At 52.4% G+C, this 15,956-nt stretch overlaps 2 protein-coding genes across 3 annotated transcripts; both read right to left on the reverse strand.

Annotated features, from left to right (window-relative positions):
* Positions 1 to 3,350: 3,350 nt before the first annotated feature.
* Positions 3,351 to 12,566, reverse strand: mcm2 (minichromosome maintenance complex component 2). 2 transcript variants are annotated; one of them, XM_083668662.1, is made up of 16 exons: positions 12,539 to 12,566; positions 11,696 to 11,883; positions 11,261 to 11,430; positions 10,616 to 10,888; positions 10,218 to 10,437; positions 9,727 to 9,934; positions 9,423 to 9,557; positions 8,875 to 9,066; positions 8,395 to 8,488; positions 7,865 to 8,115; positions 7,221 to 7,347; positions 5,521 to 5,633; positions 5,093 to 5,335; positions 4,755 to 4,937; positions 4,424 to 4,579; positions 3,351 to 3,860 (listed from the first exon to the last, which is right to left on the reverse strand). In XM_083668662.1, exons 1-16 carry the CDS (start codon positions 12,542 to 12,544, stop codon positions 3,750 to 3,752), a joined length of 2,670 nt encoding a protein of 889 aa, XP_083524788.1. In that variant the 5' UTR covers positions 12,545 to 12,566; the 3' UTR covers positions 3,351 to 3,749. The 2 variants fall into 2 exon arrangements, with proteins under 2 accessions (XP_083524788.1, XP_083524787.1); XM_083668661.1 differs by lacking the exon at positions 12,539 to 12,566 and having other exon boundaries at positions 11,696 to 12,453.
* Positions 12,567 to 13,023: 457 nt separating this feature from the next.
* ccdc51 (coiled-coil domain containing 51) lies at positions 13,024 to 15,949 on the reverse strand. The gene is made up of 4 exons (XM_083668668.1): positions 15,815 to 15,949; positions 14,933 to 15,305; positions 14,464 to 14,628; positions 13,024 to 14,028 (listed from the first exon to the last, which is right to left on the reverse strand). Exons 2-4 carry the CDS (start codon positions 15,248 to 15,250, stop codon positions 13,219 to 13,221), a joined length of 1,293 nt encoding a protein of 430 aa, XP_083524794.1. The 5' UTR covers positions 15,251 to 15,305; positions 15,815 to 15,949; the 3' UTR covers positions 13,024 to 13,218.
* Between the last annotated feature and the right edge of the window lie 7 nt (positions 15,950 to 15,956).

The raw sequence follows: 15,956 nt of genomic DNA on the forward strand, positions 1-15,956 counted from the left end.
GGCAGAGAGAGCTAGTCATCTGGAACTGAAGCACATCATCACTGCACCACGTTCTCGGACACCGACGTAGTGGAGGTGGTTGGGAGTCACGCTCCTGTGATGAGGTAGCCCTGTCTGAGACAAACTCAAGGATCGCCCTCGGACCATGAGCATGTCCTCTTGGCCTAATGGTGGATGATTGTGTCTATCACATGGGAGACCCAGGTTCAAACCCCATCCTGTTCTGTAGCTGACGTCCATATTGACCCCTTGACCCTTCCCCCTTACCACCTGTGTTGATGTGAAATGATTGGACACGTAAGCAACTGTGAGATCCATCCGGCCTATCAGAGGGCAAGCTGAAGCAAGTGTCATACTGCTTTAAACCTATCCAGTGCTCTCAGATCTACAGGGGTGACGGGACCGTTAGGGGCAAAGGGTTGATTTGGAATTGAGAGACTGAGTTCACCGGATCTCCTGATGACCCCCGTGGCCTCAGCCCCCCTCCCTGTGTCATCCATCAATCATCCCCAGGATCAGCCATGTGTCCAGGATCAGCCATGTGTCCAGGATTTGATGGGGGTCGACTGAAGATCAATGATGGTTCTGGTGGACTCGGTGTCCAGTCAGGAGGCTGCTGAAGGGAGGGAGCAGGGAGGCTGACTTTGCAGCACTGCGTAGGTACCATTAACTGTGGGAAGAGAGATTTATAGTGGCTGGTCTACAGCCTGCTTGACTGACTGTCTCCCTGCCTGTCTCCCTACCTGCCTGCCTCCCTCATTGCCTGCCTGCCTGCCTGTCTCCCTGCGTGCCTCCCTGTCTCCCTCCCTGCCTCCCTGTCTGTCTCCCTCCCAGCCTGCCTGCAGTGCCCATTGCTCACTAGAAGCAGTGAGAAGGTGAACAGAGCCTGGGGAAACAGCAGACAGATCTTTATCTGTCTGGATTTCAGGAGCAGAAGAATCCCCCAGGTCCTTCAGCAGCAGTCAATCACCACACAGTAGACAGAGAGCAGGTGTAGAGGCTGATAGCTTCATATCTAGCAACACAAAGCTGGAACCATATCGCTGATTGGGCTAGACTATCTCCAGCTCTGCAGGATGTCTATGGAGGACCTGTCTACTGAAACACTTCATTCTGGATGGGCTTAACCCTTACTTTACCACGGTGGATGACTGAGAACATATTCTCATTTGCAGCAGTGATGCGGGGGAGAGAGTTGCAGGGGGGAGGAGAGGGGAGGAACGAGCCAACTGGAGGAAATTCAACAACGAACCAAACACTTGATACGCCTGAACACCTCAGAAACACAACACAGCGCAGACTGCAGAGGCCTGTTGTTTGACTGGGTTGGGATATTGGATCTCCTCCCCGTGGGGCGGAGGCTAGCGTGGACGAAGGCTTTGTGTGGAGGTAGGGAAGAAGAGAGAGAGAGGGGGGAGGTAGGGAGAGAGGGAGAGGTAGGGAGGAAGAGAGAGAGAGGGGGGAGGTAGGGAGAGAGGGAGAGGTAGGGAGGAAGAGAGAGAGAGAGGGGGGAGGGAGAGAGAGAGAGAGTTAGGGAGAGAGTGAGGGGGGGAGAGAGTGAGACAGAGGGGGAGTTAGGGAGAGAGTGGTCTCTATACAGAAGTGCTGTCCTTGTTCTTTCTGCGCCGACCTAAATGTACACTATCACACTGTCTGTCAGCTGCAGCCTCACTCTGATACACGAATAACAATATTGTACAACACAATACAATTCAATACATATTCAACACAATACAACACAATACAACACATATTCAATACAACACAACACAATACAATATAATATAATACATATTCAACACAACACAATGCAATACAATATAATATAATACAAGACAATACATATTCAGTGTAGTTGTTGAGGAGTAGATAACTTTTCAGTGAGGCTGTCAAGATGTGACGTCTCTATGCGCTCTTCAAGCTCTGGGCTCTTTGTCACTAGCCGAGTTGAGAGGCTCAGCGTGTGTGTGTGCGTGTGTGTGTGCGTGTGTGTGTGTGTGTGTGTGTGTGTGTGTGTGTGTGTGTGTGTGCATACGAAGCCGGCTGCCAAAGCCTCACCCCCACAATCTGTGAAGGACTGGCCTCTCCAGACCTCACGGTGCTGTTTGAACCCACGTCTGATGTCACATATGTTTCCTCTCAGTTGTCTGCAGATATATGTATACACGCACGCACACGCACGCACGCACGCACATGCACGCACGCACACACAAAACAAAACTAGCCCCATGTGTAGTCAGCACCGTTATGACTATATCAACGTTTTATCAACCGATCAAACATGACATTAAAACACCAGGATCACTGAACTTATTAATTTAGCTGATGACAACATTAAACCTGTTTAATAAATGAAACATTAAATCTATACTAAGGTGTTGAAGTTCAAACAAGTATTCAGTCAGACTGTCAACAGCCAGACTCATCTCACATGGAGTCAGAAGGACAGTCTCCAGGACCGATTCTCCCTGCAACCGAACGACCGAAACCTCCGGTGAACAAACCACCATCATGTCCGATAACTACGTGCACAACTCCTGGCACACTGCCTGTGAGAACCCCGTTCAAATATCCATGTTAAAATAACCCTGATGTTGAGGCGACTGTCTTATATCCACATCTATTATAGAAGACTGAATTGAACAATAATAAACCACGCGTAGCGGTCGGTACGCGACACCGAAACACGTTAGGATGCGTTACCGTGGATAACAAAACGAGACTTACCGACCAGAAGCACACGAGAGAGGCCTGTCATGTCTGCAGCGATCATCATGTCAGTTTAAATGTGGAATGATGTGTTTCGATCGGTGCTGATCATCGATATGAGCAGATCGAGAGAGAGCGAGTCATCGCCTGCCTGTCCGGTGAGCAGCACTACCGTCTGATACGCGTCTGTACGGGGATGCACCGGTTTACTGTCATCTGCATCTCAGAGCACCGAGTCTGTCCCCCGTAGGACCAGATGTCGTCTTGTCCGTTAATTAGAGGAGATTTAAATACGGCGACATTCTGCCAGAACAACGCAACTAATCTGTCTGACTTGAGCCAGGGTCATTCCCCGTTAAAGAGCCGTCCTCCTCCTGATCGTTATCTAGTTGACTAGATTCTCTTATTGAGATTTATACTTCAGCTGGCGCAGTCTCTGCAGGTGAGGCTGGATCTGGGTCCTAGACTCTGTAGGAAGGCCAGGCTGTGATGTTGAAGACTGAATGGGCTATTTTTTAGGCTATACGTGTACAGACACTGAATTATTCCACAAATATATCTTATTTAATATCAAAACATTATCACAGAAATGACCAGTAATTAACTTCACACAAAACAGAGAGGAAGAGGAGAACCCCCCCCCCCCCCCCTCCACACACACCTCAACAGCACAAGCATGTCACAGATGGATTCAAGTCAACAGCATTGTCATAATACAGGTCCCTAGTCCAGCCTGAAACCAGACTTCACAACTCCGTCATCTTTTACTTCCAAAACATTTATGCAGCCAAATCTCACTCACAAAAACAAATTTTTTTTCCTAACACATTTTCCAAGAGGACAAAAGTAGAAAAGTTGTAGTAAGAAATGCATCACAAAGTCTTAATCGAATGGGAACATTTGTAACAAATTGACTCATTTGGGTCTATGAGTCTATGGGTCCTTTTTTCTACCAACAAGGTGGCAAAGATATACAATTATTTACACATCCCAAGTCTCCTCTGATCCCCAGATGAACAGCCAGGGAGCAGCGAAGAGCTTCAGAACTGCTGCACGATCAGCTTCTTCTTGGCGTCGTGAGAGAACTTGTTGGAGCGGAAGGCGTCGCTGTCGTAGAAGGCGGAGAGGTTGTGGATGTTGATCTGCCGGGCCTGGGGGCGAGACGCAGGACACGCACATTAATGAAGCAGATCAGCACGGACCAGAAAGACAAACATGAACTGTCCCCCGGGGGTCCTCCTAACAGACGCACAGCGCACAGCAGTGGCTTCCTCGCATGTTAAAGATTCAGCCATGGTTAGATTCAGCCATGGTTAGATTCAGCCATGGTTAGATTCAGCCATGGTTAGTAGGGACTAACCTGGTTAGTAAGGACTAACCATGGGGGGTACAAACATGATATTTTTATTGATCCCAGAGGGGAAATTATCTTCTTCTTCTTTCTAACAGGGCTAGGGCCATAGTGAGCGCCCCCTGGAGGACTAACAGGGTTAGGGTCATAGTGAGCACCCCCTGGAGGACTAACAGGGTTAGGGCCATAGTGAGCGCCCCCTGGAAGACTAACAGGGTTAGAGTCACAGTGAGCGCCCCCTGGAGGACTAACAGGGTTAGAGTCACAGTGAGCGCCCCCTGGAAGACTAACAGGGTTAGAGTCACAGTGAGCGCCCCCTGGAAGACTAACAGGGTTAAGGTCACAGTGAGCGGAGGTGGTCACCTTGTCGACCAGGTCCTTCTCGGGGACCTGGATGGCGTCCTGCTGGGCGCCGTAGCGGTTCCTCTGATAGGTCACCTGCTCCGCCACCAGCTGCTTCAGGATGAACAGCAGCAGCTCGTTGTTGTCCCGACGGAACGCCAAGTACCGGGCAAAGGTCTGGGGAGGGGGGGGGGAGAGGGAGACACCGTTTATACGAGACATACAAGATCCTGTGACAAGGTCATGGTCTGTGGTAAGGACTATAAAAAGAGGGTAGACTGACCCTTATTGGTCCTAAAACGTTCTAAGCCAATCACATTCTAGTCAGAGACCCGGTCAGGACGTCCCCCACCTTCCTCATGCTCCTCATCACGCTGAACTTCTGCGTGTCGATGAAGCTCTCCAGCATCACCCTGATGGCCATGTTGACGTCCTCCTCCACCACGTAGTCCCGCAGGTGCATGCGCGCGTGAGCCTCCGCCATGCGGATCATGGACTCGATGTGACGCACCGTGATGGGGATGCTGCCTGTCGCCTGGGGGGGGGGGGGGGGGGGCATCGTAATCGACATGTTAAAAGTATAACCAATAGCATCACTTAGATCTCACTATACATGTATACACATATCCACATATCCACCCCCCACCCCCCCATCCATCCACCCCCCCATCCATCCACCCCCCCACCCACCATGGACTCCTTGCGCAGTTCGCTGTAGATGCGTGCCACCTTGTCCTGGTCCATCTGGTTGAGTTTGGGCCGGACCCGCTCCTTGGAGTAGAGGAGGTACTTGCGGAGCAGGTCCTGGGGGATGGGGGGCGCGTCCGAGGTGTTGGGCAGGACCACCTCCTCCAGCCCGGCCATGCCCGCCTCCCTGTTGCTGGGGTGGTGTTTGATGTGGCTCCCCACCACGAAGCGGGCCAGCATCTCATCCTGGGGGGGGGGGGGATCAAAAACACATTTAAATGCAGCTTCATTTCATCTCTCAGCTTGCATCTTTCTTCTCTCATCCTCTCATCCCCCTCCTCTCTTCTGTCCTCAGGACCAGATAAATAACTCAACAGAATGCAGTTAGAAGTGGGTTCTGGATCAGTTTGAAGTGGGTTCTGGATCAGTACCTTGACTGGGTCCACGGTGTCTCGGACCACACACAGGATGTCAAAACGAGACACAATGGGTTCCGTCAGGTCCACATTCTCAGAGAAGGTCAGGGAGGGGTCGTACCGGCCACCTGGCCATCACAGGGAGGGAAGGCAGTTAGACTGGTAGCAATGGACAGGTATGGTCCGTGTGTGTGTGTGTGTGTGTGTGTGATCAAATATAGTAGCATTTACATATGGTTAAATATGATGTGTTGTTAGCAGCATTAGACATGAAATATGGTTGGGTTGCTGTGGGGATGAGACACCAATACTCAAATTAGAGGTGGGGGTCAGGGTTAGAGGTGAGGGTCAGGGTTAGGAGGTGGGGGTTAGAGGTGAGGGTCAGGGTTAGGAGGTGGGGGTTAGAGGTGAGGGTCAGGGTTAGAGGTGAGGGTTAGGGTTAGAGGTGGGGGTTAGAGGTGAGGGTCAGGGTTAGAGGTGAGGGTTAGGGTTAGAGGTGAGGGTCAGGGTTAGAGGTGAGGGTCAGGGTTAGGAGGTGGGGGTTAGAGGTGAGGGTTAGGGTTAGAGGTGAGGGTCAGGGTTAGAGGTGAGGGTTAGAGGTGGGGGTCAGGGTTAGAGGTGAGGGTCAGGGTTAGAGGTGAGGGTTAGGGTTAGAGGTGAGGGTCAGGGGTGAGGTGAGGGTCAGGGTTAGGAGGTGGGGGTCAGGGTTAGGAGGTGGGGGTTAGAGGTGAGGGTTAGAGGTGAGGGTTAGGGTTAGAGGTGAGGGTCAGGGGTGAGGTGAGGGTTAGAGGTGAGGTGAGGGTTAGGAGGTGGGGGTTAGAGGTGAGGGTCAGGGTTAGAGGTGAGGGTTAGGAGGTGGGGGTCAGGGTTAGGAGGTGGGGGTTAGAGGTGAGGGTCAGGGTTAGAGGTGAGGGTTAGGGTTAGAGGTGAGGGTCAGGGGTGAGGTGAGGGTCAGGGTTAGGAGGTGGGGGTTAGAGGTGAGGGTCAGGGTTAGGAGGTGGGGGTTAGAGGTGAGGGTCAGGGTTAGAGGTGAGGGTCAGGGTTAGAGGTGAGGGTCAGGGTTAGGAGGTGGGGGTTAGAGGTGAGGGTCAGGGTTAGAGGTGAGGGTCAGGGTTAGAGGTGAGGGTCAGGGTTAGGAGGTGGGGGTTAGAGGTGAGGGTCAGGGTCAGGGTTAGAGGTGGGGGTCAGGGGTGAGGGTCAGGGTTAGAGGTGAGGGTCAGGGTTAGAGGTGAGGGTTAGGGTTAGAGGTGGGGGTCAGGGTTAGAGGTGAGGGTCAGGGTTAGAGGTGAGGGTTAGAGGTGAGGGTCAGGGTTAGAGGTGGGGGTCAGGGTTAGAGGTGGGGGTCAGGGTTAGAGGTGGGGGTCAGGGGTGAGGTGAGGGTCAGGGTTAGAGGTGAGGGTTAGAGGTGAGGGTTAGGGGTGAGGGTCAGGGTTAGAGGTGGGGGTCAGGGTTAGAGGTGAGGGTCAGGGGTAGGGGTCAGGGGTAGGGGTCAGGGTTAGAGGTGAGGGTCAGGGTTAGAGGTGAGGGTCAGGGTTAGAGGTGAGGGTCAGGGTTAGAGGTGAGGGTCAGGGGTGAGGTGAGGGTTAGGGTTAGAGGTGAGGGTCAGGGTTAGAGGTGGGGGTCAGGGTTAGAGGTGGGGGTTAGAGGTGAGGGTCAGGGTTAGAGGTGAGGGTCAGGGTTAGGAGGTGGGGGTCAGGGTTAGAGGTGAGGCCCACCGATGGGGTTGGAGGCAGCGATGATGGTACAGCGAGCCTGGAGGGAGGTGACGATGCCGGCCTTGGAGATGGAGATGCTCTGCTGCTCCATGGCCTCGTGGATGCTGGTCCTGTCTGCGTCGTTCATCTGGAGGGAGGGGGGAGGAGCAGGCGCTTCATCACATGGTATTCTGTATATTGTGTAAATGACTATTAAAATGTGTTTATTCAACCAGGATATTCTACTCTGCAACCATCATTATAATGGCCGTGGTCTTGAGAACCCGAGAACTGCCAAAGAACTCCGGAACACTCACCGAGAGTGCCCAGTGTGACAACACTCTGATTGGCTACAAAGTGAAACATCATCATTTCTTGTTTCCCGTGGCACCCTAGAATGTTAACAATTGGGGCGACTTTATTCACCCTCATAATTAAGTAAGTTAAATGGTTTAGACGTGTTTGACGATTAACCATTAAATAATTTATACTTGTTTGGAGACGGGAAGAACATGAATATCCCCCCAATATTCCAAAACTATAAAACTAATGCATTATTTACTTTCAGCATTGACGGAAACACAGATTTTATCTGTGGTGTAAAATAATCTCCAGCCCCCCGCCCACGGGCCCCTCCACCCCCTGCACCCCCTCCTGCTCCTCACCTTATCAAACTCATCGATCAGACAGACGCCTCTGTCAGCCAGAACCAGGGCCCCGGCCTCCAGGGTCCACTCCCGGCTGATGGGGTGGCGCTGGACGTAGGCGGTGAGGCCCACAGCGGACGCCCCCTGACCCGTGGTGAACACGGCCCGGCTGGACACCTTCTCAGCGTACTTCAGGAACTGGGACTTGGCGGTGCCGGGGTCGCCGCAGAGCAGCACGTTGATGTCCCCACGGACCTTGTGCTTCCCACCTGACAACAACACAAGAACGCATCTAGATTACTGATTCATGTAGATTATTATTATTGTTTTTATTACTTGTCGTAAAATTGTTTTATTAGCTGATTATCTTTATAACATTCTGTTGTTGATGTTGTTGAGAGCTTCTCTGCCCTGGGCCTTACCTTACATCGTGTTCATGTATTCAATGCAATGACAAATAAACAGAAGTTGCGAGGTAAGAGCACCACCCAGTGGTGAGTCAGAGGTACTACATGGATGGTGGATGTGTTCTGCTGGGTTCTGCCTACCTGGGTTCTTGGGCTCGCCACCGAACAGCGCCAGGGCCAGGCCTCTCTTGATGTCCTCATGGCCGTAGATGGAGGGCCCGATGCTGGCGAAGATCTGCAGAACCAATCAGAACACAGGACAGGTCAATAAGGTGCAGAACCAATCGGAACACAGGACGGGTCAATATGTTTCAGAACCAATCAGAACACAGGACCGGTCAATATGGTGCAGAATTGATGAAGACATCTGATGACCTGAACCTTGAAAGGTAAATAACCGGATATAATCAGCCCCTAGCCCCTCCCCCCATACTCATGTAGATCTGAGATGATTGGGCAGATATATGCAGCATTGGGAAATTTTGACCAATCAGGGTGAAGTACAATGTGGAGCCAAATATCATACTTCTTATAAACCAATCAAATTATAACCCCCCCTCACACACACACACACACTCTCTCTCCAGAGACAGCCCGAGGCCCAGAGAGCGGTCGCCTCACCCTCTCTCCGATGCGTTCGTCTTTGCTCAGCGCCACGATGGCCTTGACGTCCTCGTCCGTGAGCTCAGCCACCGAGGCGCGGTTGTCCCTGCATGTGATGTGATTGGCCATGATGACGGTGGCGAACACAGGGAAGCCGTTGGCCATGTTCAGAGAACCGTCATAGTTGTTGTTGTAGATCCCCGTCAGCTCCTGGGGGGGGGGGGGGGGGGGGGGGGTTAGGGGGGTGAACTTGGACTTAAGAGTAGCTTCTCTATTTTATTATAATAATAATAATAATAATTATTATTATTATTATTATTATTATTAATAATAATAATAATAATAATTTAAAAAATGTATTTATCTTGTATAGCACTTTTCTCAGGACTAAAAGAGCTTCATTCCATGGAGGGAACAAGAATAGACAGATACTTAAAGTAAAACGAAAGCACAGTAAAAACAACAGTAAAAATAGTTAAAAGATTAAAAGCAAGTTTAAAAAGATGGGTTTTGAATTTCTTTGCAGTATTAAAAACGTTTCACTCTGTTAAAGGATAAATACGTACAATTTCGTCGCCAGGTCTGCAGCTGTCCACCAGGTCGGCCAATAGGATGGCGTCCTTGGAGCGGGGGAGGCGGCCAGCGGCAACCTTGCCGGGGCTCTCCTGGATGGTGATTCGCTGGTAGTTCTGATACACCGTCTGAGGACAGGCAGAGAGAGGGTTCACCACTCTGGTGAGGTCACTCTGGAATACTCCAGTAGCATGCAGTGAACCATCTGCACAGTTCAAAGATTACAACTCTATATTACAGATAGATAGATAGATAGATAGATAGTCCTCCCCCGGTCCTCCCGCCCTCCCCTCTCACCTCCTCCATGTTGATGTCGAAGGGTCCTAAGGACTGGCACTCAGGGCAGGAGCCCGGCTTCACCTCCTGGTTCTGGGACTGGAAGAACGGGCCCAGGATGAAGTTACACTTGTTGCAGTTGTACTTGACCATGCCCAGCTGGGGCAGAACGCCCGTGCAGGAGGTCACCACACCGCTGGTCCGGATCAGCTGGTTCAGATGCAGCTGTCTGGAGGAGAGAGAGAGGGGGGGGGGGGGGGGGGGGGGGGTCAGATCCTGGGAGAGAGGACAGAGGGGGTCACAGGGGAGGCTGGTGGAGGTAGAAATCAGAGGACAAGCTCATTGTAATGCTTGGAATGGAATGAGGAACGGTATCAAACACGTGTCCCTCATTCTGTTCCATGCATTACAATGAGCCCATCCTCTGATTTTTACCTTCCCCAGCCTCCCCAGGTGTTCTACCTCCCCCAGCCTCCCCTGCTGTATGGTATCCTCCTCCCTCCTCCGTCTACCTGAGGGAGCGCAGCTCCTCCACCAGGGGCAGGCTGCAGATGCGGACGTAGATGTCGTGGGCGATGCGGTCATATTTGGGGTACATGGCGAGGACCACCTCCTTCGCCGCCTCGTCGAAGATCTTCAGCATCTCCGTGGGCGCCTCGGGCAGGAAGTAGGCCAGGACGTGCTCTCTGGCTGCCAGGTCCTCGTAGTTCACCACCAGACTCTCCTTGTTCTCTGATTGGATGAGAGATTCAGAGTCAATACAGAGGACGGGATGAGAAACAACAAGAGAAGAGAAGAGAGGAGAGGAGAGGGGAGAGGAGGGGGGAGGACAGAGTGGTGAAAGTCAGACTCGTGTAGTGAAGTTAACCATGTGTCCTTAGACACACCCCCAACACCACTTCCTGTTTACCTTTGCACATGTCGCTGATCTTCTCCTTGAAGACGTTGTGGCCGTTCTCGTCCACGTGCGTCCGCAGGAAGTTCTTGAAGCGGTGGTAGATCTCCAGGCGGGGCGCTGCCATCACGACCCACTCCCTGACCGAGTGGCCCTTCATGTCCTCCAGGTTCTCGATGCTCTCGATCATCTCCTCGTCCTCGCCCACCGCCGCCACGCCCTCCGCCGCTCGCTCCGCCAGGCGCCGCCTCCTCGCTGCAGGCCGCTCGTCATCCTCATCCTCGCTGTCTGTGGTCGGTAACGGGGGGGGGGGGGGGGGGCACAACGTTCAATCACAAAGTGTATTTTTTGTGATATGTACTACGCCTTACAATTATGTTGTGTTTTTTTGTGTTTGTCTGTGGTTACTTTAACAATTAAAATAATAAACTATACCATAAAGCAGCTGCCCCCCCCCCCCCACTAACTCACCATGGAGCAGCCCCCCTCCTGTAACTCACCGTAGAGCGGCCCCCCCCCTACCTCCCTCCTGTAACTCACTGTAGAGCAGCAGCCCCCCCTACCCCCCCTCCTGTAACTCACCATAGAGTAGCAGCCCCCCCCCCTCCTGTAACTCACCGTAGAGCAGCAGCCCCCCCTACCCCCCCTCCTGTAACTCACCGTAGAGCAGCCCCCTCCTGAGGCGACCACTCAGGCCCTGCTCTCTGTCCCGGCGCCTCATGGCGTCCTCTGCGGCGGCGCGGGCCCCGGGGGACAGCTCAGACAGGTCCTCGTCCAGGTCCAGACCCTCCTCCTCATACCGGTCCAACTCTGGGATCACCCGGTAGTCCCTGTGGGGGAAGGGGTGGGGGGAGAGGAAGAGGGGTGGGGGAGGTTATGTAAAGCACTATAAACAGGGCTGCATGGAAGTCAAGGCCTCTTCTGAACCTGGCCTGAGTCAAATCCATACATCACATAGGACTTTAGGCTGCCTCTATTCCAGTGTTCCCTCCAGGCAAAATTAATCAAGTATTTGACCCAAGTTTGTTATGACTATCGACCCCCCCCCCCACCCCACACACAATTGGCAGAGAACCCCTCCTCTCCTCTCCTCACCTCTCCATCCCGTCCCCGATCAGCTCCTCTCCGTCCCCGTCCTCCTCCTCCGCCAGGGTGACGTCCCCCAGCAGCCCCTCTGACTCGTCCTCGAACGGCGGCAGGTCGCGGCCCGGGCTGGAGGTCAGGTCCCCGCGCCTGGGGCCCTGGGTCGGGCTGGTGACCATCAGGTTCGACTCGGAAGAATCCTGGAAACAACGGAGGAGATTCAACCTTGTTAAAGCGAGATGCGACGACGGTGACATTCAGTACAACTAGAAAAACAATCCAAGAATACATTCAAGTACGCATAACAAACATATGTTCAAAGTCTTCAACAGCTTAAGAGTTTAAAGTGGAAAAGAGTGTGAGCCTTCTGACCCGCAGTCTAATAAGATACGAGCTAGCTAGTTAGCTAGTTAGCAAAGCAACAATGGAAGTCAGCGGGCCAAGAAGACTGGCGGCGCGGATCAGCAGCAGCGAGCTGTAACGATGCTTTGTCGACCAGGATCTGGATCTTACTGAACACCTCCCGGAATGGAAAGTGTGATTATGAAGAGTGATTCTCGGTGTGATCGGTGCTGTGATCCGTGCTGTGATCCGTGCTGTGATCCGTGCTGTGATCGGTGCTGTGATCCGTGCTGTGATCGGTGCTGTGGACCGCGGACAGCCGGCTAGCTAACTTCATGGCTGACGTTCCGACTACAACCACAACAACACTTTCAACTCCGTTTCTACTTCTCTAACATATGCTACATCAGTCAAATGCGACACAACACACTATATTATACTATACTATACAAACTCGACAGAATGAAGCTGTTATACAGTGTGAGTATGTGTTGTATTTCTCGGGTCGCTCACCGCCATGTTTCTGCTGCTTCTCCGCGGTTTCAGGGTTTCTCAGACAGGACTCGCTTTTCCCGCGAAATGACCACGTGGTTGGAAAGCGCGCGAAATATCATGAATATGTAATGAGTATAACAGAAATGTTGCATGTGATTGGTCGGTCTCATATAGGAGGCGGAGACTGCAATGAAAACGTCATTGACCAACCACATTCCTCTACCGTGATTGGTCAGTCTATGTATTAGGCGGAGACTTTTGTTTGGTTCACTCGATTTTGTTCACCTGCAGCCGCGGAAAACATGTCCGTCCGAGACTCGCTGAGATGAACGGGTCGTGCACCTCCGGCGCGTTCACTGTTCTGATATTCCGTGACTCAGCTTGCTGCTTTTCATTTTATATAACATAACTTAAAGTAAAGTCAGAAAATAGCAGTCATACAGTCATTTATCAAACAAAGCAACAAAATGTGGGAATAAAAATACACTGAAAACAATACAAGATCATGTTTAACATGTTAACATTTAATAGATAATTTAATTATTTAATTCACATCAGTCCATGGTTCATTTTCCCTGTATGTAAACTATGAAAAATAATTACAACATATCCAGCAATTGTGTCATTGTAATTCAACATGGACCCAGAATATAGATCTACTCTATTCACTCATAACATTATTCATTTACGTTTATTATTCAAGTGCCGGTTCCTTTGAAGAGAACATACAGTGCAGGGACAGTGAGGGCGAAGGCAGCGTAGGCCAGGACGGTGTTGTACAGTGAAGTCTTCCCTATCTGGACCTCCAGCCTCTTCTCTGTCTGGTCCAGGCCGCGCATCACCACCTCCGTGTCACAAACAAACATCTGAGAGTCCTGAGGAGAAATGACCACGGGCTCCTGGGCTACAGGACGCGCCTCAACCAGCTTCTTCACCACCAGGAGGTCCAACTCAACCTTCCCGATGTTCTGTTCAATCAGCCCCAGTCGAGGCTGAAACCCCTCCATCAGAACCTGAGCCCTCTGGCCCAAATCTAAGATCTCCTTCAGGACCGCGTCAGAGGTACTTGGTGGTGGAGGAGTAACCTGGGGGATTAGAACCGGTGCCGGGACCGGAAATGGTGCTGGTAATGGCTTGGTGTCTCGGTCCCTCTGGGACCCGTCCTTCAGCACCACCCTCAGGCTGTCGATGAGGCCCCTGAGTTCCTCCTGCTGGTCCCGGTGCATCCCGGCCTGGACCTTGATGGCTTCCTGCAGGCTCACCGGGCCTTTCTGGGCCTCCAGCAGGAGGTTCTTCAGCTCCTGGAGGCGGACTCTGTTCACGTAGGTGGAGCCCATGACGCCGATCAGAGCGCCTAGCACTGAGCCAATCACGGACCAGTTCTTGGTGCGCTCGGCGCGGGTCCGCTCCTTCTCATGGCTCTCTCGCACGCCGGCGGAGAACAGGGAGAACTTCTCTCGCTCCGCCCCCTCGGCGTTCTCATAGGCTGTCCGCAGACGACGCTCTTCCTGGAGGCGGAGACAGAGAGGGGGGTATTTAACGAAGTGAGACCAGAGATGTTAGACTAGACTAAACCCCCTAAACCCCCGTCTGTAGGTACACCTGGGCTCCTCCTCCTCTGACCTCTCACCCCCTAACACCCTCTATCATCCCCCTCTCCTCTCCTCCTCAGACCTCTCACCCCCTAACACCCTACATCATCCCCCTCTCCTCTCCTCCTCCTCTGACCTCTCACCCCCTAACACCCTACATCATCCCCCTCTCCTCTCCTCCTCTGACCTCTCACCCCCTAACACCCTACATCATCCCCCTCTCCTCTCCTCCTCAGACCTCTCCACCCCCATGAATGATGAATGAATGAATGAATGATGAATGATGAGTGAGTGAATAAAGGGACACCACTGGTCTGAGTCTCTTCATCTGAGGCGGGTCACCATGGTCACCTGCAGCAGCCGGTGTTCCTGCGTTGCCAGCTCCAGGTAGTGGGCCTCCTCCCGCGAGACCCGGTCCAGACGGTCCCTCACCTCCTTCAGCCTCCCCTGCATGGCCTCCAGGCTGAGGTGGGCCTCCCGGACCATCCCTCTGGCCACCATGAACGCCTTCTCCGCCTGGAGACAAAACACAGCGCTCAGCGCCACCCAGAGGAAGTGACTTCCCTACATAGTTCTCTAGGAAGAAGAGAAACGAGGACTGTGGGCTGTAATGGAGGCTGTCCAGCCTCTGTGCTCTGCAGGGGAGGCTGGCAGAGGTAGAAATCAGAGAACGGGCTCATTTTAATGGAATGAGGAATGGTATCATCCCGTCCCCCAATTTCAACCTCCACCAGCCTCCCCTTGTTTCATATAGACCTACCTGTGTAACTGATGACCTAGGGTTAGGGTTAGGGTTAGGGCTAGGGTTATAGGGACCTACCTCTGTAACTGATGACTGAGCGTCTTTGATTTCGTTCAGGCCGACAAACTCCTCATAGCGTTCCCACCAGTAGGTGGCCGTCGCCGAGGCCGTCGTCATGGACTTGTGCCCCCACTGCCTCCCCAAGCCCGCCACCTTCTGGAGCGCCGTCAGGGAGCGCTCTTTAAGAGCCACCAGCGTCCCATGGTCCTCTCCCGGGGACGGGGGCTGGGGCGGGGCAGTGTAATTCCTGGTGATGACTGCTCCGGGGGCGTGGGAACGGGAGAGGCAGGTTCCATTGCGCCATGGAATGATGTGAGCAGCTAGTCTGCTCCTCATTGAGGACGTGGTGTTGTCACTGGGATGTTCTGGTGGAAGACATTGAGGCAGTCGTCTGTAGGGACACAATCATGGCTTTAGTTAGGCGACATCTCAGACTACCAGCTCTTATTTCCAAAGTTAATCCTTCATGACATGTTCTCCTATAGCTGAGACTGACTGGGTTGTCTGGTCGACCTGGACCTCGTCACTGCTGATGTTTTGAAGTAGACGGCCTCATAGTTTATGGATGTCATCAACACTAACTTTACTGTGGTAAATTGGTGATCATCCTTCCATCCTAACTGACAACTGAAAGAGTAAAACCTCTACATCTCTAATGAACCAGAGGACAGCTAGATCCCAGTAGAGGACAGCTAGATCCCAGTAGAGGACAGCTAGATCCCAGTAGAGGACAGCTAGATCCCAGTAGAGGACAGCTAGATCCCAGTAGAGGACAGGACAGGTGAACTGGGGGTGAGGATGATGATGATGATGATGATGATGTATCTATGTATGATATTAAACGTTCTTCCTGGTTTGATTGGGTATTGTAGTATTGTGTAGCGAAGCAGAGCGGCATACCGGTTCTCTCCCAGTCGTGTCCGGTAACCGGTAAAGTTTGGTTTAATCAGCTGTGATGCGGCGGCAGCAGCATGTCTCTTCCTCCTCCTCTTCCTCTTCTTCCTCCTCTAGCACCGCTACGGGGTCAGCCACTGACGTGCTG

Source organism: Argentina silus (genome assembly GCF_951799395.1).
Source record: "Argentina silus genome assembly, chromosome: 4".
NCBI classification, from domain to species: domain Eukaryota; kingdom Metazoa; phylum Chordata; class Actinopteri; order Argentiniformes; family Argentinidae; genus Argentina; species Argentina silus.